The 25358-nt window shown below is 44.3% G+C and overlaps 1 protein-coding gene across 1 annotated transcript; it reads right to left on the reverse strand.

Annotated features, from left to right (window-relative positions):
• Nucleotides 1-1751: 1751 nt before the first annotated feature.
• Nucleotides 1752-21449, reverse strand: LOC147456075 (uncharacterized). Its single transcript, XM_086515395.1, has 3 exons — nt 21198-21449; nt 2180-2528; nt 1752-2094 (listed from the first exon to the last, which is right to left on the reverse strand). The coding sequence occupies exons 1-3, from the start codon at nt 21252-21254 to the stop codon at nt 1928-1930; spliced, it is 573 nt and encodes a 190-aa protein (XP_086371521.1). The 5' UTR covers nt 21255-21449; the 3' UTR covers nt 1752-1927.
• Nucleotides 21450-25358: the final 3909 nt, after the last annotated feature.

Below are 25358 nucleotides of genomic sequence, written 5' to 3' on the forward strand. Positions count from 1 at the left end.
TAGGTATTTATTTTACTTATTTGGCAAAGTCTTGGGTTGGGCAATTTACTTCGGGGGGTGCTTAAGGGTCCCAAACTAGTATATAAGCAACACCAAACCCCCATTGAATAATCACTAATTCAATGCCCAATTGGTTGCTGAAAATTGGTTGGTTCAACAATCTCTCTCTCATGTATTCTCCCCATTGCTCTCCACTACCACAACACCAACTTTGACAAGATATATTCCCACGAGTACGTCCAATTTGAAGCTCTTGGAAGCAATGCATATGTAATTGAACTATAATAAGGGAAACCAAAGAGAAAGGTGTTTGATTTGTCTTAGCAAGTCCACCAACAATGAAGTTGCATTAAAAATGCATTAGAAGAAAATTGTTATTATGCTTACAAGAACACACAGGTAGTTAAGCAGAAGAGGAGAAAAAACCAGTTTTAGAAGAGGTAGCTTAAACTTAGCAAAAGAGGGCAAATATTTCAGTGTGGACTAGAACCCTAAAAATGCATCAAAGAAAAGGCCAAGATCGCTTGCAAGCTTGCTATACTCCTTGCTTTAAAAACTACTGAGCCTACCAAGCTTAGCAAGCATGAAATGTCATCCTCAGTGATATCAGCAATCAGATCATTGGATCTCTATATACATGACTTGAGGGCAAACTCGGATAGAATAAAACCTAGCCATTTAAGGGGAAAAAAAACCATTTCCGGACACAAACCCTTTTGTATGACTAGCTTACTGCATGATAGATTTGTCACAACTTGCCACTCAAACCAACAATAGTAAGTCCCACCCTCATTCATAATCTGTGTTTTGCGCCATCTTAGGTGAAAGTAACAAACACCCAGCGAAATAACAATCCTTTAAGCCCCAAAAACTTGTGCTCCATTGACACTTGTCATGTAATATTGCTCAAATCAGAAACAATGTTTCAAATCTTGCTGACCATTGCAACTTATCATGTACTATCACTCAAATGTGAATGAATCTTTGAACAATTGGACTCAAATCATTCTCAACATCTGGCCAAAAACAGAGGTCAAGTACTAGCACATGATGTGCTCATTGTTGATTCCCACCATGCCACTAGTGATCACTTCTTTCCCGAAAAATGTCTTAAATCTGTCAAACCACTTGTATGCATGTTCCACTTAAAAGAAAACAACAAATCTTTGGGTTTTGTGCCAGAACTTTGGATTATAAAGGTTCAACACTCCGATTTCCATAGGCACCTGATTGGCACCTTCACAGACCTCTAACACTAGTCTGCTGAAGAGGTCTATCTAAAACCTACACAACTGGGCATGCCTCTACAATGCACTAGCTACTACACGCAGCAGACACAAGAAGCAATCTACAAAAAGCTTGTACGCAAAAACTCTATCAGAGGTCAATGTCCAGACTAGAAGGACCACTTTTGAAGATCAGGAAACCAATTGGAACCTCCAATAGTGCAGGTCTTGATAGCGAACACCCAAATACCTTGAAACCCTAGAGCCTTTAAAGACATGATCACCTATAGGACACCTAAATAATGCATATTACTCCTGCAAATATGAAATGCTAAGGTTGTACATCTATTTGTGATTAGGTCAGAAACTCCTACTGGAAGAAAGAATGGAAGTTTTTGACGGTCATACATACACGAACGACTAAAACGCTAGCTCTCTTCTTCAAAAAATCCCGCTTAAGACTAGAAAGCTATCATTTCTAAACTAAACTTGATCCAATTCAGTAAACTCGTGTCCCACATCACTTAGCAGTATGAAAATCAAATCACACTTCATTTACACGAAGGCACCTTCAAACTTCTTTTAGCATCTTTAAAGTAAAGTGGATGCCTTCTTTATTGAAGATCGACAGAAGTAAAAGAAAGTCCTCTTGCGCCAGCTTGGAAGACCGTTTGTCCTCGAAACTATTAGCCTTCAAGACTTTAAGGACCTTGCATCTCCATATCAGTGTCATCAATATCGTCCGTTTCCACAGCTAAATCCACAGGCATAGAATTATCATTAGTTGTATCACCGAGCATTGCAGCATCCATATCATCAGATTGCGTGCGGGTTCCTTGTAGAGCCTGAAAAGTTTTGAAATTTTTCTCTAGTAAATTAAGCAAGCACATTCTTTTGTCGAAATATGGCACCCAGCGTCTTGTTCTTACGACTGAAGCATAGTCTAATCAAACCATCCCACTCCTTGAAACTGATAGGAGGAAGAGGGTTACGGGGCTCTATACGCACAACAGAGGAGTCCACCTTAGGGGGCGGTCTGAAATTATTTTTGTTTACTTTCAAAAGATGGAAAACCCTGGAAAGCAGCTGCGTGTTCACAGAAAGCCTGCAGTAAAGAGAGTCGCCTGGCTTGGCCACAAGACGCATGGCAAACTCTCTCTGAAACATAATCACCGCACAACGAAAGAGAGGCCTGTGTGACAGCAGCTTAAAGGTTATTGGGGACGATATCTGGTATGGAATATTGGCTACACAAATATCAAAATAGGGCAACTCTGTCTTGAGAATATCACCTTGTATAACCTGAAAGCACGAGCAACAAAATAGCAGAGCACAATATGAATCCATGGTCATATTCAGATAACTATTCATTCACAAGTGTACTATAAGGGTCCTACTCAGGACACGGAAGAAGTATCCAATGCTTCATATTACGAGGTTCCTTTTAGATACTTGAGAGAGAGAGTCAGAGACATGAGGTAGAGAAGTTGAGAGAGAGAGAGAGAGAGGGGGGGGGGGGGGGGGGGGGGGGGATATGCAACGATGGGGTCCCAACTTACCCTCTCAAGGGCCCCCACACCATTTCTACTCGACTGTATGGATGATGTAGCCCCAGTAACTCTTCGGAATAAAGCACCTCCGGGTCTGATTTAATATACCGATGAGATCTGACTCGATGTTGGGGCTTATTTGTACACCCGATGTGAGACAATTCAAGGGCTAAATACTGGCTGCCAAAGCGCAGATCTGAGATGCTGAGAACGCAAAAGATCTAGCATTAATGCAGGCTGAAAACTGATGCGGGCCGGTGCGGAACTTGATGGGCAGAAAACGGGGCTAAGGACTCCAGCAATGAGGTACTAGGGAAATGACAGCGATGGCTGCCAGAATGACCACAGATGGCTGCAGATTGGGGTGCTACCAAAGCTGAAAAGGCTGGCAGATTGGGGCAGCAATCTCCAACCAAAAACGCTAGCCGAAGAAGGGCAACAGTGCTCACCATAGACACGAGAGGCTAACATTGCAAGGCGCCCAAAGAATATAAGTATACCTAGATGAATCTAGGATAAGCCCAGATTCACCTTTGAAGGTAAGTGCAAGGTATAGACCCGTGGTAGTCACCCACAAGACAATATAACCATCAGCTCCATCTGTAACTTGGCCCCATTCTTCAGGGCTTTGACACGTCAGCAGGTTGTGACAGATTGGGGCAGCAATCTCCAGCCAAAAACGCTAGCCGAAGAAGGGCAACAATGCTCACCATAGACACCAGAGGCTAACATTGCAAGGCACCCAAAGAATATAAGTATACCTAGATGAATCCAGGATAAGCCCAGATTCACCTTTGAAGGAAAGTGCAAGCTATAGACCCGTGGTAGTCACCCACAAGACAATATAACCATCAGCTCCATTTATCACAACCTGCTGACGTGTCAAAGCCTTGAAGAATGGGGCAAACTTACAGATGTCGGCTGAGGGGCCTAAACCCTAAGAATAACAAGTAGCAGAAGAAGAATTAAGAAGTCCTACCAACTTATGGGGACCCCGTCCGATGAGGCCCAGTGACATAAAGGGATTAAAATAAAGCAGGACTCTCACACACACTCTCACGCAAAACTGATGACATGGCAGCTGTATGGATTTCCGTTAATTACGCTGGCAGCTTTTTGGCATTGCTTTTGGACCAGAAGCTTTTGAGTTTGAAGGCTTTTCACTGTAACTGCTTTTCAGGCCAAGGTTCTTTAAATATGTGCTAAGGGCTCATTCTTCGGCATGCTTCCTGGAGAAAGTGCAGAGTCTGGAGTACCAGCTTGTACTGAGTTGATGCAATATAAAGAAATAGCGAAAGGGGCACCAAGGTTTGGGGCCAATACTCTCTGGGGTGGAATTCCGCCACTCCGTGTCGCGTGTCGTCTCTCTCTTTCAGTTCAGTCGTTATTGAAGTGCTAAAAGTCTGTTTAGTCTGTTCTTTTCTATTGGCACGTGGTGCCTGCCTTGTGACAGTGGTATCAGAGCATCGGGTGTGTGCTTTTCTGAAAGCATACCGGTCCTACCAAAGATCAGACAGAGCAAGATCGCACTTCCAAAGTTCATTGGAAATTTTAGCTTCATGCTCCGAATCCGGACTTACTAGCCACTCCTGAAACCGATCTGTGGGGCGGTAGGCTTTGGCTTTCACCCGAAATTCTTTACTTTAGACACACACAGAGTACTTTGCAAGGGTAACCTGTAACGGGGATTAACACCTAAGTACACACATGGCTCGAGAGCTAGAATACTTCGAGCAGACGCCGACAACCTGTAGGCCCCAAAATTGGCGCCCCTTTCGGTATTTCTTTATTCTTTAACAGAGGGAATAAAACCTGTGATCTCCTACAAGCTGCCCCGCACACACCTGTTCTGGTCCGATTTCGGTAGCATAACTGTATTAGGACACTTCACAGTCAGTATCCCCACGCAATAGGTGACTTTCCCAACGCATACGGACACTTTGCAAAACCTTGCGAGAATCTGCAGCACGCTGAATTCTCTGTTTTCTGCCCCGAAATGCGCTAGTTCACCCGTACAGCGGTCCCCTCGCGTCCCCGAACCTCCTGGGGGTATTAGGGTCCATTTAGGGCCGAAACCCTAAACCTGCAAAAATACACAGCAGGCTGTTTTTCCCTGTTTTGGGCTCCGTTTCGCGTGCCGGTCACATCTGTAGCAAGACCTTGAGCTCCCGCACCTATAGGGCTACTTGCCCTTTGAATCGGACGAGATTTCTCACGTGAAACCTCTCCGAATTCACCTGAGCCTGCGGGGGATTAGCCGCTAGCTAATCCAGTACCTGTGCAAGAGGCTCTTGCCTCGGCAATCGCGCATGAACCCACATAACTGTACATTGGTCAAATGAAAAGCCCACTAGTGGGGCATAACATACTGCTCGTAGGGGAGAGAGAGAGCAATACGTAGCGTGCAGGGCATCACTCCTGGCACCGCACTGTACATAAGAGGGAAAGGAAGCACTCCATAGCTCTTAACTTGTGACAGAGAGTTGCAAATGAGGCTCCCAGCTATGAAATCAGCGCCAACTCTTCCTTGCATTGGAAAGTGCACAAAAATGTGACACTTGGTGCATTTACAAGCATTATCCTGTTTCGGGTTCGCCGCTTAGAATATCCCAAGTGATCGCCCAGTTGACTTCGCGGCAGAGTTGTAAAATGTTCTCCTAGTCATACCGGAGGTAATGACGTGAACACATTTCACGGCCCAAAATAGCAGTTTCCTAAATTTTAGGAAACGATTCCCTTGGGCTCCATATGGTCATCTGACCATCTATCCTCATTGGGACCGCATCCAAAAGTGCAATGTGGCCCAACTGTCGGATAGTTTCTGTTGGCAGTCACACCTTGACTTTAGGCCTTTATCGAGTTCACTTCCTAGTATCCACCAACTTGCTAAGTGAGACGGGGGGACCTATATAATCTTGCTCTGAGCCTAGACATCCTCTTACCATACGAATTCCAGTGCCGACCACTACCCATCTGCGGGTGAAACTACCGTTCACATTGGCCATGCAATGTCCGACCGTTTGCTACTTCAAGAAGAGTGTCTCAAAAATAAAACAAAACCCCTTGGAAAGAAACCAACATGTAAAGTTAGCAGTTGCCACGTCCTTGTGACATAGTTAGCAGTTGCCACGTCCCCGTGACAACTCCCACCCTTACTTCATCGCGCATCGCACGCGCTCCTATCTGCACCGCTCATGTCTTACAGGGCATAAGCCATAAAGATCACTTGCAAGAGAAGGATCCACATTTGTTTCGAGCCACTGTTTTTCTCAGAAGCAGTGCCATGCAGATGTTGATGTCTATGGCTACCAAGCCGCACACTTCCAAGGACTTGGCAAGCTTTCAAGAAAAATTTTGCCCAAAGTTATATGGTTTCTGACATCTTCCTTCGGAGTGCAACTTCTGGCAAAGTGGGGTATCTTGAAATGCTTGCCATGAAAACCCTAGTAGATTATATCTTGAAATTTCTCATCATCTCTCAGTAGATGTCTCTTCACGAGCAGATGACCTCGAAGGTCCAGTGCGATTGCTATCTTGGGATTACCATCGCCGCCAAAGAAACACTATCAGCCCAAGAGTTGATGGACCATACTTCGCTCGGCTACAACCTTATGGAATGAACCTAACCCTAATTTTTGGTACAGGTTTCAGGATGGAAAGTCAGTCGACTTTTCGAGCTCGACTGATGTCAAGATTACTTTTTAAGTTTGAAATTTGTTTGAGAACTTGTTTGGTGATCCTGTTTGAAATTTGTTTGAAATGAATGGTATCTGTTTTGAGCCTGTCTTGGTGCCGATTTGAACTGTTTGACTCTGGTTTTAATACTGGTTTCATTGATTGGTGATTGTACTCCCACGTGGAGAAGTGAGAGCAAGCGACAACTACGGCCTGTGCTCGAGGAATCCAAGGATTGAAATCCTAGATTATTTGATGAGCAGGTTTTGCTCTAAGATCGAGCCAAGGGATCGTCAGGTGAGCGTCTTTGCTCTAAGGATCTTACAAAGGGAAGGTAATTTCTCAGGTTCACCGAAACTCACGACTTAAGAATTATGTATACCCTTGGGTACATGGATAACACACGAAGATGCAAACCTATGCCAAGGTGGGTCATCTACCAGTTGAATTTTTTTCTGCTGAACGGAATGAGAAGAACCAACTTCCTTTTTAGGAACTCGTGGGAGTTTTTTATACTCTCTTGAGCGCCTTTTTGCACGCAAGGATATTCCGACACGAGAATCTCTATTTGAGATGTGTTCGGGGAAATTTGAGTTTCTCTACTGAGAAGAGGTTTTCTAATGGTCGTTGATCATTGAGTACGCTATGTGCCTTTACCATTACAGTAGCAACTTTTGGTTGCGGTATATGTTTCTCCATGAGCAGGTCAAGTAGCATTTACACGTTGCTCGAATAAATTCGAACTATTATGTTCGTAAGAATATAGTTCGCCAACTCAAAATGGTAAGAATTACATATGGGAGAACATCCCTGAGAATCAAAGAGGATCTGCTCTATTGTGATCCGGGTTTGAACGTACGTTCGGAAAATGCTATGTCTAGAATCCTATCTGCCTGAGATTTTGCAAGGCGTCATTGATGCTCACAAGGTGAAACATTTTTTATGATTCTGTAAGGAAGAGACTCTAATGGGCGTCGCGAAAACACTGCTGATGGTAATAACTCGCATGAGGAAAAGATTGGAAGGAAGTGCCGCCGTGCACAAGGAATCTTCGGATTGGAACCGTCCGCCTACATTGAGCGACTCAGTTAGTTGAGGGAATACCCTTGGGTATGTCTCTTACTGCAATAGCTGATATTGCGGGGGATCCATATTTAACTTTATTACTTCAGATCGTACGAATATATTCTTTATTTATCGAAAGTCGAAGTAATAAAGGAGGCCCGAAACAAGAACCTTCTTTAAGGTGATCGCAAATTGTGAAAGAAAGACATCGAGCTTAATGCTCTATGACTTGGGCATTCCCTATGTGGGAGGACACAAGAGGTTTAATACCCTCTAGACTAACAGCGCAGGATTATGTGTAAGGACAGATACCTAGATTGATTTCTAGGAGGATAATTCTTCTCGAATTTGAGAAGATGGAATCAAGTTAATAGAGTCTCGGATAAGGAAATTTTGGATCAGAACAATTGGCCTACCTAAAGCAAAGGCCCGGAATAAGAACTTATTTTAGTAAGATGACACACTTTGTCTTCCACAGAAAGATTCACATAAGCTTAATGCTCTCGACATGCCCTATGCGAGAGGACACAAGAGGTTTAATATCCCCAGGACTAATAGCGCAAGGTTATGCGCAAGGACATAGACCGAGATTGATTTTTAGGAGGATTATTCTTCTCGCGATTGAGAAGGTGGAATTGAGTTAACAAATTCTCAGATAAGGAAAACTTCCGATCTGTTGGAAAGACGTGAATGATGACTTCTTACATGGCTCGTAAGTTTAATGATTGGTAAAGGATATTCTCGAGGTACTAGAGGAAGGACATGAACCGGTAAGGTAAGTATTGAATTATTGAATTTTTGTTTAATTTAATTTTTAAAGTTCTCTTTTGAGAAAGGACTAGCTCAACTCACCATTGAGCAAGATTTGGAATCTTTCCGATTTCTCCCCGGCAGTTCAGTTGGACCTCTACATGTAAGGTGCAGCGGAATGAATGTTTGAACTTTGCTCAAGATGAGTGCTCCGAACTGTGCTCAAGGTTCCTTTTGTTCTTATGGAAGGGAGAGCCTTCCGTTCTTAATGAGAGAGTGCAATGATCACAAACAAAGTGAATGGACATTGTGCATGCAAGTGTATGCGACTGAGAGATAGAGAGAGAAGAGAAATATGACACCAGAGACAATGAAAAACCCTCCTCCGAAGGCCCCATTCTCGTCGGCGAGAGTGGTCTACTATTGATTGCACAAATGGGTACAAACCGAATGCATGTGACTGATGCAAGTCTAGGCTAGGTCGATGTCGACGACGGGGATGGCGAGACCGACCTAAGGGCTGAAATCTAACGCTTATGAACTGCTATCCAAAAACGTTGCTGGCTGAAATCTGCAACTGATTTGCTGCTGTAACAAAAACGCTACTGGCTGAAATTACCGCGATCGAAAACGCTCATGTGGGCTACTCTTTGCGGGCTGAAAACTGCTGTTCTTTAAGGCGACCAAGGCTGAAATCTTCTACCTTTTGTCTGCTGAAAAACGCCAGCACAAAGGAGGGCGATTTGGGGATTTTGCTAACGCTAGGGCTGCATGGAGGAAAAACACTAGCACTGAGGACTTCTTGGCGATGAGCATCTGCTGAGGAAACGCTAGCCAAGAGGGAAAATTGTGGGGAGGGATCTTGATGAAAAAGCTAGGCTAGGGGATCTTCTGCATGGAGGGAAATCGCCACCAAGGGTTCTTGCATGAGAAGTTGCCTGTTGAGCGATGAAGCTCCTATTGCCTCTTCTGCCGATTAGTGCTAGTCTAGGTTTGCTTATATACAAACTTACTCAATTTGCCCTACCTACTTTCCAACAAAAGTCACTTAAAAATAATAAGTGAAAAATGTAAAAAATAGGTAAAATAGGCTAAATGCACTCGAAAATTCCCTTGAAGGATTCTGATGGAAATGCTTATGATCATGCTCTGTGCAACAAGAGGATATGCATCTACACTAAGTGACTGGGCATGCACGGTCTGCGAACAGACTCACAAAAGTGGTAGATCACTTCTAAATCTAGACTGACTGGACTGACTGAACCCTGATCATGTTGTAGCTTGTCCACAGACACATAGGGTTGGATGTGTCATGTGACATCCCCCCTTTTCAAAGTGAGGTACTGGTACCGAACTGTATGGCATCAAGGGAGATCACCAATAGCATCCGAAATCTTGGAAGGGACTCTTCGCTGGCTCACTCTGATGTGTGTGTCGTGCGGTACTTGAACTTCATAAAGGTTTGCAACGCTTGCTTCTTTGGGCTGCGCCGAAAGCGACAAAGTCTTTTGTGGCTCCTTCAATGCTTCAAATTCCTCGAGTGTCATGCTTCTTTCTTCTTCAAGAATCTCCATGGCTGAAAATTCTTGGAACCATTTCCAACACAAAACCATGAACATATACCTAGATGAATCCAAGATAAGCCTAGACTCACCCTTAAAGGAAAGTGCAAGGTATAGATCCATGGTAGTCACCCACAAGACAATATAACCATCAGCTCCATCATACATAGTATTGACTAAATACCACGACATCCCCACTAACGTCGTCAGTGCCCAATAGTGGGTGTAGAACTTATATGCTCCCAAACACACACACACACACACACACACACACACACATGAGCATACATCAACACAAAGTTCAGCGTACTGAGTTTCTGTCATGACTCCGGAGATCAAGGGCAGACTCAGCCATAATGAAGCCTAGCACTAAAAGAAGCATTAAATCGAAAAAATTAGCACAAAAATGAGGTAGTTGATAGGACATACGCACCACAAAACCATGAACATACCCATTCCATGTAAAGTGAGTGGAAAAAATCTTGTCTTCCTCAAAGACTGTGCATGCAATGTAGATGAACAAATAGACGGAGTGTCAAACCGTTCACTACACACACGCAAACAATGAGATCGATTTTTTCTATTTTGATCTAATTCAATCAACTGTGGCAATTCACCACGGAAATGCCCATGCTCGGTGCTCATACTTTCATGTGCTCTTTCTACAAATGTGTCATGCCAAGAAAGAGACATGGAATGTGACTTCCTTACATGCATACTTTTCAACTTTTCATGAACACTCCGCATACATTCGTGCTCATTCATGAGTGAAACGTGCTCAACATACAATATGACATGCCTAGGAAAAGGGATCACATAAAGACGTTGACTAAAATACAGGAAACGATCACGAATGAAACACTCGAACAATGCGTGCTGACGAATCATTCGAACACATAATACTTCCTGTGAGGGTTCTTTGGACCTAGGCTCGACAGCCAAGATCGGTTCTTCCTGAAGGGGTGCTTTGGACCTCGGCTCAAGAGCCAAGATCGATCCTTCGTGATTGATTGAATCTACAACGAGGTTAGCTTTGCTAGAAAAAGCATCAACTAACTCATCATCCTTGTGAACAATCACGCCATCTTCATGCAAATGAGAAATCACCTCTTGATCATGCAAATCATCATGCTCATCATTAACATCCAAATCATCATGCTTGTCATTCAAATCATCATCATGCAAATCATGTGTGTCATGGTTTGGAGAAGAAGAGACTGAGAGAGTCTCCTTCTCCTGAATCCGTTCATCTTCGCCTGCACATTTGCAATGAGAGAGGGAGAATGAACCACTTCCTCTCCACGAATGACAATGGGAGAGTCACTTTTGGCATTGAAAGTGAAAGTGTTAGCCTCCCAATCAATGAGAGGGTTAAGCTCACGAAACCATCGAATGCCCAAAATCATATCACATCCTGAGAGAGGAGAGACAAAAAATCTTCTACGGAAAGCAGTTTGTTGAATTGTAAACAACACACCAAGACACTCTTTCGTGATAAGAGAAGAGACCTCAAGAGGAGATTTCTGACTAACCTCTAGGCGGGCTTTCTCAACAAGAGAGGGACTGATCACATCATGCATACTACCTAAGTCAAACAATATGACAAAACGTTGCCCCGTCATATGACCATAACATTTAATAAGAGACTCATCAATGGGAGGATCAAGAGAAACTTGGGACACACTCATGTTATCATTGATTGCATTGACAGAGGAAGTGGATTCTGTGGATTCTGTAGATTCATTCGATTCAAGCTTAGGACATGTTCTTTTTATGTGACCCTTAATGTGACAATGAAAACAACGACATTCCTTAGAATAAGTGCTTTGCTCTTCCGACGTGATGTATCCTCCTAAAATTCCTTGTGCTACCTTTTCATCTGGAGTGAGCTTAGGTTTAGCAATTGTGTTAGCCTTACCCTTAGGTTCATTGGAAGAATTCTTTTCTGAGAGACTATTGGAAGATTGGTTAGAAGAGTTACCATTCTTACCACTCTTACCATTTTGAGAGTTCTGAGAGGTCTGGAGGTACTTGTGGAAGTCTTGTTCTCCTTAGGCTTTCCCTTGTTGTGCTTCATCTCCTGTGCGAGAGCAATCGCTACCGCCTTGTTGAGATCGATTGGGTCGAGCACCTCAACATCGTACTTGATATACTCGTCCAATCCATAAAGGAATGCCTCCTTGCGCTCATCATCCGACTCGTGCAATTGGATACCTAGCTGCAAAACCCGATTAGAAAAAGACATAACCAGCATACCACTTTGCTTGAGAGCGCGCCAATCGTCTTTCAATCGTACGAGGTACTGAGGTGACATAAACCACGCCTTGAGCTTGTCTTGGAAATCAACCCAATTGAAAGAAGGGGCGTGAATTTGTCGGCTTCCTCTAGGTGCGTGGCTAACTATGCCTCTTGCCATGCGTGGTACCAATTGATGGCATCACCGACAAGGTACATAGCTGCCGCCAAAACTTTGTTATTTCCTGTCTTCTTAGTTGTCGCAAAATAAGCATTAAATTGATGCAACCAAGAATGAATAACCGTAGCATCCATCTTACCATCATACTTACTAAAAGTCAACTTTTCTGTGACTGGGTTGTTGGAATCCGCATCGTGGCTTGCGCCACTTGAGGAACTCCCACGATCTTTGGCTAGTTCGGATTTCGAGGCAAGTACTTGTCGAACCAATTCTTGAGTGCGTAGAGCCTCATGCTCGTCCTCCAAGGCCGCTCTTTGAGCCTCCCGATCGGCCTCCAAGGCCGCCGCTATTCTTGCTTCGGCTTCATCCTTTCTTTGTGCTTTTCTTTCTTTTCGTTCATCGCGCTCGCGTTCCAAAGCAATGCGAGTCGCTTCTTGTTATATGGCAATTCTTTCGTTTCTTTCTTCGCGCTCGCGGTCCTTTGCTTCCTGTCGTTCTGCTTTTCTTTCTAGTTGTGCCATCATCTCCATCATCAACTTGACCATTACCTCCATAGGAGTTGGTACAACTCGTGACGTAGATGGGGAAGGGGGAGGGTCGGAAAAATCTCTTGGTGGGGAAAACTCTTCGTCGCCTCTCTCATGCTCATCACCTGTATGCGAAGTATCCATTCCGCTTCGGGTGATGACCATGCACTATGATCTTTGGTTCTTAAGTTCAGGAGGAACTTGGGTTCTTGAGGATCTTGGGTTCTTGGGTTCTTGAGGGTCTTGAGGTTCTTGAGGGTTTTCTTTCGCTTGCAATCTGTGTTTGAGAAGGATCTTCTCGAGTTTTGCTCTTTTCCGCGGGCGCACCCCTTGGCGGCCTTGTGCTCACACCAAGGTTGCTTTTTCCCACCTCACGCCGATTGGCCGGCCGCTAAGTGCACGGTCCGCTCTCAATGAGTGAAAAGAGGCACAAGGGGAGGTTGGACAAGCCCTTCTTTCTTGGGATTCCTGTCACTCTTCAAAAACACGATTAGTAATTGACATGCCCAAGCGAACTTGGGTTCGTGCGACCTCAACAAGCAAAAAAATAATTCTTGTGGTTCTTTCCTTGAGTGATACAAGACATTGCCAAAGCATTGATACCAATGTAAGCTGCAACGGAATGAATGTTTGAACTTTGCTCAAGATGAGTGCTCCGAACTGTGCTCAAGGTTCCTTTTGTTCTTATGGAAGGGAGAGCCTTCCGTTCTTAATGAGAGAGTGCAATGATCACAAACAAAGTGAATGGACACTGTGCGTGCAAGTGTATGAGACTGAGAGATAGAGAGAGAAGAGAAATACGACACAAGAGACAATGAAAAACCCTCCTCCAAAGTCCCCATTCTCGTCGGCGAGAGTGGTCTACTATTGATTGCACAAACGGGTACAAACCGAATGCATGTGACTGATGCAAGTCTAGGCTAGGTCAATGTCGACGACGGGGATGGCGAGACCGACCTAAGGGCTGAAATCTAATGCTTATGAACTGCTGTCCAAAAACGCTGCTGGCTGAAATTCACCGCGAACGAAAACGTTGATGTGGGCTACTCTTTGCGGGCTGAAAACTGTTGTTCTTCAAGGCGACCAGGGCTGAAATCTGCTACCTTTTGTCTACTGAAAAACGCCAGCACAAAGGAGAGCGGTTTGGAGATTTTGCTAACGCTAGGGTTGCATGGAGGAAAAACGCTAGCACTGAGGACTTCTTGGCGATGAGCATCTGTTGAGGAAACGCTAGCCAAGAGGGAACACTGTGGCGAGGGATCTTGATTTAAAAACGCTAGGCTAGGGGATCTTCTGCTTGGAGGGAAATTGCCACCAAGGATTCTTGCATGAGAAGTTGCCTGTTGAGCGATGGAGCTCCTGCTGCCTCTTCTGCCAATTAGTGCTAGTCTAGGTTTGCTTATATACTTTCCAACAAAAGTCACTTAAAAATAATAAGTGAAAAGTGTCAAAAATAGGTAAAATAGGCTAAATGCACTGGAAAATTCCTCTGAAGGATTCTGATGGGAATGCTTATGATCATGCTGTGTGCAACCAGAGGATATGCATCTACACTAAGTGACTGGGCATGCACAATCTGCGAACAGACTCACAAAAGTGCCAGATCACTTCTAAATCTAGACTGACTGAACTGACTGAACCCTGATCATGTTGTAGCTTGTCCACGGACACATAGGGTTGGATGTGTCACGTGACACTACAGTTGAGGACAACTGTTTATAAGTGAGAGGGATGTTGCTAAATTGGCTTTATCTGACAGAAAAATAATTCTAAATGAATTATTGATTTATAAGTGAGAGGGTTTTCTCGCTTGGAACACAAAGGAAAAATAATTATAAATGAATTATTGGAATTTTAAGTGAGAGGGTTTTTCTCATTGGAGACCTCCGAGTACAGAGTATTCCTAGTGCATCATCTAGAGTAATGATGAGATCACTATGAAAGGGGATATCTGTAAGGCCACCAGGAACGGGTACTTCTGATGCGTCACATCGGATGGGTGACAGGGAGCATCGGGAAGAAGTATCCGACCATCCGGGAACGGACATCTCTAATGCGTCATAGGATGGGTGACTGAGCATCGCGAAGGAGATTGTAGCGTAAGTTCGGTAGGAAAGGACTAGGTGATGGGCATTCCTGATGCGTCACAAGGAGGGTGACAAGTGCATCAGAAAGGGGATATCCATAGTCGAGAGGAAATTCCGAACTGTGTTGGAATTGTGCACAAGGAAAAGCAAGCACTTGAATAAAGATGGATTCCGAGGAAACTTTGAGGAAAAATAGATGCTTTTTGAGAAAGCGGGATTGCTTTTCGGGAAAGGAGATGCTTTCCTGCGAGAAAGTCTATGTCTGCATTGCAACTATGCATGTGATTGCATCCAGGGACGCCTGGGAAGTGCTGTGAAAGCATTGTTTTTAACTTATAAGGTTTTATTGAGTTTTTGGGCGGATTCAGACTATTTTTAAAATATGCCGGCTGCCCAGTTAATAAGTGGGCAGCCATCTAATAAATAAGGCAACAGATTAGCCAACGTTTTATCTCTCTCTTTTTCAAGCAGAACAGTGCAAAAAAAAGAAAAACGGCCGCGATCTCTATGCGAGCAGCTATTCGTGCCCGTGGCCAGAAGCTATAAAAGCATCATATGCCCTCACTCAGAGGGGAGGATCAGTTTTTGCAAGAAGGAGATGCTATTGCAGAGTTCACCCGCAAAGAAGACATTTGCTGGTGATGCCCATGACTATCCCAAGTGTACCCGATGTCGCCAAGACCCAGTGCGCAAGTTCCCTCGCGAAGAAGTGCCTACGGAGCGTGTTTCCATCGTGACAAGCTGCTATTTTTCTCTGTTTTCATCCCATAAACGTCATATACGAGGCTGACTTACGAGAAGGAACCCGAGAACACAGCTCTTTTGTGTGTAGGATTGGAAGAGAGGATTTTCTATGTAGAGATCTCTTCCACAGAATTGCTTTTCGAGAATCGAGTTGCATTTCAAGCATTGAGATTTTGAAGGTAACATTTTCATGTTATGATCTCTGAGTATTTGATTGCAGGTGTACTTCTTCGTGAGGGAGTAGGAGCAGAGGAAGGCATGAGCCTCTACAGGAGAAAAGCGCTCTGAGGAACTAGAGCCAGATCAGCCCAAGGGTTTCGTACCCGAGTTTGGGAAGTAGATCCACGAATCGAAGAGAGGTAGTCTCTCAAGTTGTGATCCAGAAGTTGGGATTTCCAAGTAAGGACTTCGTGTCCGAGAAAGCAGAGTTGTTGTGCGGGAAGAGGACTCTAGAAACAGATTTGGAAAAGAGAGTTTCAGGGATGTCATGCCCTGAGTTTGGAAGATGAGATCCAAAGGCGAGAACCTTGGTTCTCAAGGATTTGGAATAAGGAACGGAAGTTCCTTGGAATAGGGTTTTGCCCTAGGAACCGGAAGCTGAGGCTTCCAGGAACCATCAAGTCTTATTCTAGAACGAACGTGGTAATACGTTTGGTTCAAGTGCTTGTATAGACTTCAAAAAAGATGCGTCCCAGCCTCCCCGCCTCGGGTTCGACCTCACGACCTCCCGCTGGACACCCGCGCTCCTTATCCAGCCCGCCTATCGCGTTTGCTTGTGAAGCATGCGAGTCCAGTGCTATAAAATCCTGCCCCCCACTGCTGCGTGGATCCGACGGCCTGAAGCCCTCCCGCCCTGCGATCGCATTCCCTGCCGTCGATCCCTCGAGTGACACCCCGTGTCACTTATAAACGTGGGGGGGGGGGGGGGGGACCAACCCATCTTCTGGTCCCCAGTACTGTGTCGATCGTCTCACTCTCTATCTCTCTCTCTATCTATTTCTCTCTATATCCTCTGACTTCAGTAATAAGTGATAAATCCTATTTATCCGAATGTATTTTATATTGTTATGCGCTCCCGTTTGTGACACTTTCCCCTCATCTTGGATTACCCTACCTACTGACAGGACACCAACCGGTGGTGGTCCGTGTGGTCTCTTGGTGACTGCTGCAGCTTACAATAGAATCTACAATGCAGACTGTTTAGTCTGGCTTTCCTTGTTTCGATGGATGTTTATGGCGCAGATTACTACATCTTGCCTTCCTAGAGATTTACACAGCTTAGCCACCTTGCCACACTGGGTTGAAGGTTCAAGCATTGACAGGCTTCCTGTCATTCTCTTGACGGTTCCTGGGCTTCTCCATTTTCTCCAGACGGTCTGACTACAGACACCACAGATCCTATTGGGCAGGACACTTGCACGTCTATTGGCACTTCTTTCACGACGAGTTGTTTTCACACTTAGTTTGGGACCTTCACGCAGTATCTTCACACTGCATTATCGGAGTACAACAATTTACTACACTGCTCGTGACGGCACTTTACCATGGAGATCTCTCGACGGTTGGGACACCCCAGACTCCTACTACACTCATGGATATTGTTCTTCACTGAACATCACAGCCAACATCTTCATCCTTTGCCTCACATCTTCAGCTTCACGCTCTTTGTTCAGCATCAGGTGCTGAGAGGGAGTGGCCACCCATAGTCTAGGTTGTACCTGGTCCGGCCGCCCGAGTTTAGGGCCGACCGCCCACTTTTGTCCAGGCGCCCACATATATTTCCATGTATCATTTTTCTGCTGAATCGTGGGGATTTTTTATCAGGCCTTGCCCTACCTCCCCTTGGGCACCTATTTATGGGGCTAGGGGGGTACCCACTTCCACACATCTGATTGTATTGGGTCTCTTGCTCTAGTAGTCAGTGTGGGGTTTTCGCTCCCTCTTCACCATCTCTCGTGTTTGTGTCTACTCTCTCTCTCTCTCTCTCTCTCTCTCTCTCTCTCTCTCTCTCTCTCTCTCTCTCTCTCTCTCTCTCTCTCTCTCTCTCTCTCTCTCTCTCTCTCTCTCTCTCTCTCTCTCTCTCTCTCTCTCTCTCTCTTCCGCGCACACGCACTCACATCAGAGTCATTGAGATTGTGAATGTACCAAGACAAGCAAGTTCAGGAACACGCACTTGGAAATGTAAGCATCGTGGCTTGTAGAAGACAAGTAACGTATCGTTACTTGTGTGTCGAAACACCTTACTAGCATTGGTACTACTGGCCAATGCAGAGAATACAAGGAGTTTCGTGCAAACTCAAGAATGCTTTGATACTCCAACACTTCCCAACAAGAGGTGCACCCTTGTCTTAACCAAATAAAGCACAAGTGGCAGTGCAGGATGCACTACAAGATGCGTTGCTTGGAGATCTTAGAGATTCACCAACAAATATAGGGTGAGGTGTCAGTTGATTGGAGCCAGATGAGCAACCTGAAGTGGAAGAGAGCGAGGACATACTCGTTCCTGAACAGATTTTTTGGCACACAAGGAAAGAAAAGTGAAAGGTAAAGTGATTTGGCGGTTCTTAGTTAAATTCAAGAACTATCGGGCATTAGATGCAAAGTGGATGGAGGAGGACCACCTAGCAGATACTCCTCAGATTTTGGAACTTTACCTTGAAGCATTCGGTTTAGCTGCGTCTACTCCGAGAGATCCCGCATATCAGCAGGGTTGAATCCGATGCAGAGGGATTGCACAAGAGGGGATTACCTGGATTGAATAGTCACTAATATCCCTTTTGGTTTCAGGGATATTGTTGTGCTGACAGTATTCTGATGTATGACTATGAATCGAATTCCCGAAATTGAACATGAATGATTTGTACTCTCTGATCTGACTTGTTTGAGTGCAGGAACTGAAAGACGAAATGATTGCAACATTTCGGTCTTTAAAATCTCTATAGACATGATTGCAATAAGGATTAGATAATCCGACATCAGTGAGGTCCGGGATGGATCTAGATGCGCTTACTAAATATGTTGCTGGCAGTCATGGTCTGAGATTTGAAATGAATTTTGCTGTGATTGATTTGTCATGTGATGTCTTGTGATGTCAAGTGCAGTGATGTGACTATCGTCTTTGTACAAGTGCTAGATGTGTCGTGTCTAGTGCACTAGTACTTAAAGTCAATGTCTGTTGAAATGGTTTATGGCCTGTTTGTATTGCAAGCGTAATTGAGGGCGATTACAATTCTTTCAAGACGGGGGTATGTCACAAATTGATGATGTGGCAGTGCCACCCAAACACACACACACACACACAACAGTTTGATGACGTGGCAAACAATATAGACGTTCACAAATGGCGCTGACAGGCTGTACGGCGCGCTGACGTGGCAGCTGTATTGACGCCCGTGAAACGCAGACTACTAACGTGGCAACCTGTACGGAATCCCGCTTTTTGCGCTGACTGCTGACATGGCACAACTATACAGAATTCCGCAAATTGCGCTGATGCTCTTTGCTGGCTGATTTTTTTTACCAATTGATTTTGGGGTTAATGCTTTAGAGTTTATCTGCTTTTGGCATCCCTTGTAAGTTTATAAGGAGCCCAAGGGCCTCACTTCTCAAAGCATCTAAACGCAGAGTCTTAAGAGCTTAGGACTTGAGAGAGTTGTACTTTGCTCAAAGATTAATACAAAAAGAAATACCGAAAGGCGAATCAGTCTTTGGGGTCAATCTCTCTTGGCACAGAACTACGTCGGGCCGTGTAGAATCATTAATTGGGAAGTGTTTTAAGTGAATCTCTATTGTGTCGCGACAGTACCTAGACTTGGGGTGCCCAAGTTTGTTACAAAGTCCATACAAGTTGCCACATGGCATTGCCAGTGCAAATCGTGGGCATCCGTACAGCTACCACGTCATCATCTTTTACGTGATGTTGAGGGTATTGCTTTATTTTATTGTTCTTTGGGTCACCTAGGCCCCATCGAACGAGGTCCCATAAGTTGTACTACGCCACTTCGCAAGACTTAATAAGTCGGTAAACTTCTTCTACTACTCCTACTTCTTCTGCTGCTGCTCCTTAGGGTTTAGGCCCCTCGGTCGAGATCTGCAAGTTAGCTAAGGTCTTCCATGGCTTGACACGTCAATAGCTTGTGACAGTGGTGGCCTATTCTTGAGGGAAGATGTACTTCATCGACTCTCATGATGCATCTAACAGTGGAGACGTACTTGCGACCGAATGGGAAACAACCATTGAGATCATTGGGGTTGAGAGCCTTGAATTGCAGCGGTTTGTCATTTGAGTTCTTTGCCAAACGGTAAGCTCCAATTGCTTGGAGTAACTTTGGAGTGTGTACAGCCACATTGCCTCTAGGAAGAGAAATCGTCTTGGGTTCCAAAGGGCCAATAATTTAGTGTTTGTGGACGCTAACTTGCACATGCTTTGCAAGGAACAGACAAAGAAGGCAAATCCCTTCGGCCAATTAGCATTCAGAGGACAAGGCCTCTCACAAGCAGTTTGGGCTCTTGATCTCAGCCTTGATGACTTTGGCTTTCACAATGTGGAGATTCATATTCCGCCTTCTCATGAAGCAAGCACTTTTGTGGTACGCCATTGTGAGCTAAAGCCTCACTAGGCCTCACCCCCTCTCTAGTGAGGCTTTAGCCTTATTTTGCCTCTTAATCACTTGCCAGTTTGAGCCCTTGGGACATGTATTGTATTTGCATAACGCCATCGATGTTTTATTCGTGTATTTTTCTATTATGAGTCATGTTTCTTGTCTTTTTTGGTGCAATTCGTTGCTTAAAGTGGTCTGAGCACTATGGTAAAAAAATCGAGAAAAAATGGAAAAAAAAATGTTGTTTTGGGCCTCAACCCCATTCCCTAACTTTTGCCGTCTCAACCAAGCCCCAACCCCGTTCTCCGTACCGTGTTTCTATGATGGACATGCCCAAGTTGTCTTGGGTTATGTGCAATTATGTAGTTCTTTTATATATTAATGACCATTAAGAAGGAGCGATGAAGATGGAAGACGGGACTGCACGCGATGGACTTTGGGTGGGAGTGGCCCTCTATGGTTCTTTTTCTTGAGTGATGATACCGAACACTGCCAAAGAGCTCTGATACCAATGTAATGTGCAACGGTAGTAATTGATGATGAATGTTCAAGATGAGTGCTCAGTGCGCTTCATGAGAGAAATGTGCAATAGACTAGAGAAGAGTAAATGATACTTGTGAGTGAAGGTTATATGAGAGAGAGAGAAGACTTAACACCGATGGGAATGTGAGAATTTTTAATATCTTTCAGCTTTGCTTTTAAGTTTAATCTTCACTACCGAATTCCAACGAAAAATGACTATATCCCTCTCTGTAAGCCATGCAAGTGAGTGGCCAGCCCAGGACACACATTGGCTATGCAAGCATGTCAGTCTACCCATGTGCATAGCTCTTATTCACAACTAAGCCAACAAGATTTTGAAGCTCTTCTTTGTCAACCTCTTATCATTTTCTGCCCTTGGACACAAGTACTTTACGTGAAAGTACATGCTGTAAAAAAATCAAGAAGACACAAGCCGAACCACCAAGCATGGACAGATAGATAATATACAAACCTGCAGCTTGGTGGCAAAGGGCGTGCCCTGAACACGGCGCTGAAGCTCCAGAACCATGCGAGGGTCTAGCTCAACGGCAATAACTCTCTTAGCAACTTCGAGAAGCTTGAGGGTGAGGTTACCAGTACCGGGACCAATTTCCAGGACCACGTCGGTGCTCTTGAGGCCGGCCTTCTGCACAATGCTCTGCACCACAAGCAGGTTCTTAAGAATGTGTTGCCCCTTCGCCTTCTAAAATTGGATTCCCCCCACTCCTCTAGCGTGCCTTTGTGCCGCAGCTACCCTCGTTTTCTTTGCCTTCCCGCCCGCCATCGCGACGCCTTCCCCACAGAACGTGAACGCGACTGGAATTAAGGGCACGACAATCTGAAAGAAAATGGCAATTGGTCATGAAAAGCAAATGGCAATTGGTCGTGGAAGCAAGTGGGCAATTGCCCTTGGTCGTGGCAGCAAAACCTGGTTAGTGTGAAATAGGTAGGCGGGAAATTGGTTGTATTAGTTGAATGCAAGAGTTAAGAGAAGAAAGGATAAGGGAAGACCAGAGGTAGGCCACGTGGAAATAGGGGCGCAAGCCCTTTCCCTTTTTGATCTCTCTCTTTCTCTTCTTCTTCTTCGTCTCTCTCTCATCTTGGCAAGCGGTAGACTTCTCTCTCTCTCTCTCTCTCTCTCTCTCTCTCTCTCTCTCTCTCTCTCTCTCTCTGCATGAGGCAAGGACCCACCCTTCAGGGTGTCGTTTTGCTAGCTCTATCCGTGGCCCATAAGGCGTCTCTTTGTCTAGATCTCTGCAAGGCAGGGGCAATACAACACACAATACTACTACAGCCCCGTAGGGCGCTACTGTGTCCATGTATGCTGAGGCAGGGGCAGGACAAGAAGCCTCGTAGAAGGGGTGCAGAGAGAAAGAGGGAAGATGGTCAAGTCTTTCTCTTTGTCTGCCACAAGGCTGGGGAAAGAAAGGGGAGGAACAGGCAGGGTGGGGAAATGGAAAGCAAGGGAAGAGGGAATCTTCTTATGTATTGTATTTTCTTCTAAGTCTTCCCATTAGACCTTACTCACCAATCTCAGAAAAACAATAGTTCTTTCAAAATATATTAAGTGCATAAGTGAAGGGTGAGTTTAGGAAATGAAAAGACAAATGAAGGTGGAAAGTCAAAAGACGAATTAAGGTGGAAAGTCAAAAGACCTTTTGTGTCCATATAAATAGATGTTGTTCTACTCTTTCATTTTTCCTTGAGTGTTTTCTTTTAAGTTATGTTTAGCATCTCTCTCTCTCTCTCTCTCTCTCTCTCTCTCTCTCTCTCTCTCTCTCTCTCTCTCTCAATGTTGTATTCATCTTTCTTAGGTAATATTGTTGCAAATCTATGTGCTTCGTCATTGCCTATCGCTATGTGCTATAGATTAACGCATAGTTTTTCTTGTTTTTGAGTGGAATCTTTAAACTAGGATCACCTTTCCTTTTTTGAAGCCATTAGGAATACCTTTTAATTGTTTTGAAGACATTAGGGATACCTTTGATGTAGGCCATAGATTTTTATGCAAATAAAAGGCAAGGCTGAGTGTATATAAGTTCCTCATTAAAAGTAAAATTCGTTCGTCCTTAATTTTCAAAGTCTGGACAAATTTTTATTTATTTTTTGTAAATCCAAGTGTTGTACTATTTATGGATTTAAAAAAACTTGTTTACTAGCATGCATAAAAGTGGCCTTATAAACAAGGCATTACATCCAATCTTCAAGAAAGGCCAATGGATAATGCGTCATATTGGTCGTCATATTGGTCTCATAGTGTAGGTGGGATGCAAGAAATAAACTTGTACATAAAGGATCATTTACAAGATTTCATCCTAATTGGAGCTTGTTAGTTGGTGGGCTTAAATAAATTGTAGCTCATATTATCACTAGAAAACTAGGCCTTTCGATAAGGTGCTCTATGTTGGGTTAAAGGCCCGTGTGCCCGGCTGCCCGTTGTTCAGCCGCCCATGTACAGCCATTCATTTACTCATTCATAATAACTATACTCACAACTACACATTGGAGTGTGAGTACCGCCCCGCCACACACTGTGTCTATCTCCTTCTTCGTGTTGGCTCTCTGTGTGTGTGCTCTCCGATCCCAACAAGTGGTATCAGAGCTTGGTAGTGAGAGAATTGAGAGCTTCATCATCATTGTTGAGTGTGTTGAAACTTGCTGCTGTTTCAGTGCCGTTTTTCGGTTTCGCGCACGTGCGCATTTCCAAAGAGCAGAAGGTTTTTCTGAGCTTGGCATTGGAAGGTTCAGCACTCTGCGAGTATTTTCACCAGGCGTCTTGGGGTTTAACCCCCCTTTCGGAGCCATTCGTGCCATTAGAAATCCCATCCGAGCTATAGACTAGGAGCTACGTTTTTCATCTCTCTTTGGTAGTTTTCTGCTGCCAGAGCTTCCATAGCCATTACAGGTGCCATTGTTGTAGTGTCTTCCACTTACGTGAGCCCACAGCTCATTTGAGAGTGTGTAGCCTCTTCTTGGAGTGGCCTCATACACACAGATAGAGTGGGAGTTTGGCGACATTGTCTTCTTCGACTACAGGTACAGGTACAGGTGCAGGTACAGGTACAGGTACGGGTACAGGTTACAGGTTACAGGGAGCTTTGGATACAGGTTTCTTTTGTGGTTACAAAACATGTATTTTGACTGTGGGACAGCCATGCATATGGTTGTGGTTTGAGTGGGAGCTTCTACTCTTCTGGGCAGTCTGTTTATGCGTGTTCTTGAGCTACAGGTTGAAATCATCTATGTATGTTGATGGATGTGGATATGGCAGTTTGACAGACACTCTTTATGCATGATATTGTGGAGATTTGGTTCACTTATACATAGAGCGGGTTTGCTCTTGCTTGCAGTGTTGCGGTTTGAGTACGGACAGGTACTCAGTTGACAGTAGAGATTGGACTTCGTTGAGCTTGTGCATTGGTTATATGCTCACTTGGATCCATTTATGCTCACGGATTTGTGTAAGCTTGGTCAGCTTATGTCTCTATTGTGGTTATTCAGACATGGAGTATGTTTATGCCTCTATGACAGCTCATTGTTGATGCATTTTGTGGCACAGTTTGCCTAGGCCGGTTGAGTTACAGGTGTCACGGGTTTATGCATTTGTTTGTGGATTTCTACGTACGTTTTTTGACCATATTATGGGCTGATTTATACTCTATGCGTTTGCTCTTTGATTGAGCAGCAGGTGTTGTCAGATTTGCAACACTACTTTGTTGTGGCAGTTTGTTGGTTGGTTACAGATTTCTCATTGTTGCATTCTTGTTGTAATGGGCACTAAAGAGGACACAGTTTTCAATATTGAGAAGTTGGATGGTGCTAACTTCTCATATTGGAAAGATCAGATTTGGGATGTCTTGGTGCAGAAGAAACAGATTCGACCTCTAAAGTTGCAGGGAGTTAAGCCAGAGAACATGGAGAGGGATGATTGGGAGGAGTTGGATGAGATGTGTAGGTCTACCATTAGGCTTTCCCTTTCAAAGTCTGTTTATTACAATGTGAAAGATGCACAGGGTGGAGCTTATGAGCTATGGCAGCGGATTTGCGATATGTATGATAAGCATTCGGCTGCTTCTATGGTGTATTGGATTAAAAAGCTTATTGATTTGCGAATGGAGGAAGGTGCTTCCATGAATGCGCATTTGAATGAGTTCAATACAATTTTCAGCCAACTTGCTACGCAGGAAATTACGTTTGAGGAAAATGTAAAAGCTATGTTTTTACTTGTCACGTTGCCTGAGTCATGGGACACATTTAGGACAGCCATAAGTAACTCGGTTCCTGCGAATGAGTTGACAAGTACTAATGTGGAGTCTAGTCTTCTCACGGAAGAGATTAATCGAAAGAATAATGCAGGTAGTAAGTCTTCTAGTGCAATGGTTGTCAGAGGCAGGACTATGGACAAGTATAAGTCCAACAGGGGTAAATCTAGAAGCAAGTCCCGTGCAGGCACAAGTAAAAAAGATGTGGAATGTTTTCATTGTGGTAGAAAAGGCCATTTCAAAAAGGATTGTTACAAGTGGAAAAGGGAAAATGGAGATGGTAAGAAGAAAGACCATGATGCTAAGGACAAGCCTAAATCCAATGTCAAGATTGAGAAGTTAAATGCAACACATGGAGAGTGTAGCTCTCA

This window comes from Adiantum capillus-veneris, chromosome 6 (genome assembly GCF_014529385.1).
Source record: "Adiantum capillus-veneris isolate H3 chromosome 6, ASM1452938v2, whole genome shotgun sequence".
Taxonomy (NCBI): Eukaryota; Viridiplantae; Streptophyta; class Polypodiopsida; order Polypodiales; family Pteridaceae; genus Adiantum; species Adiantum capillus-veneris.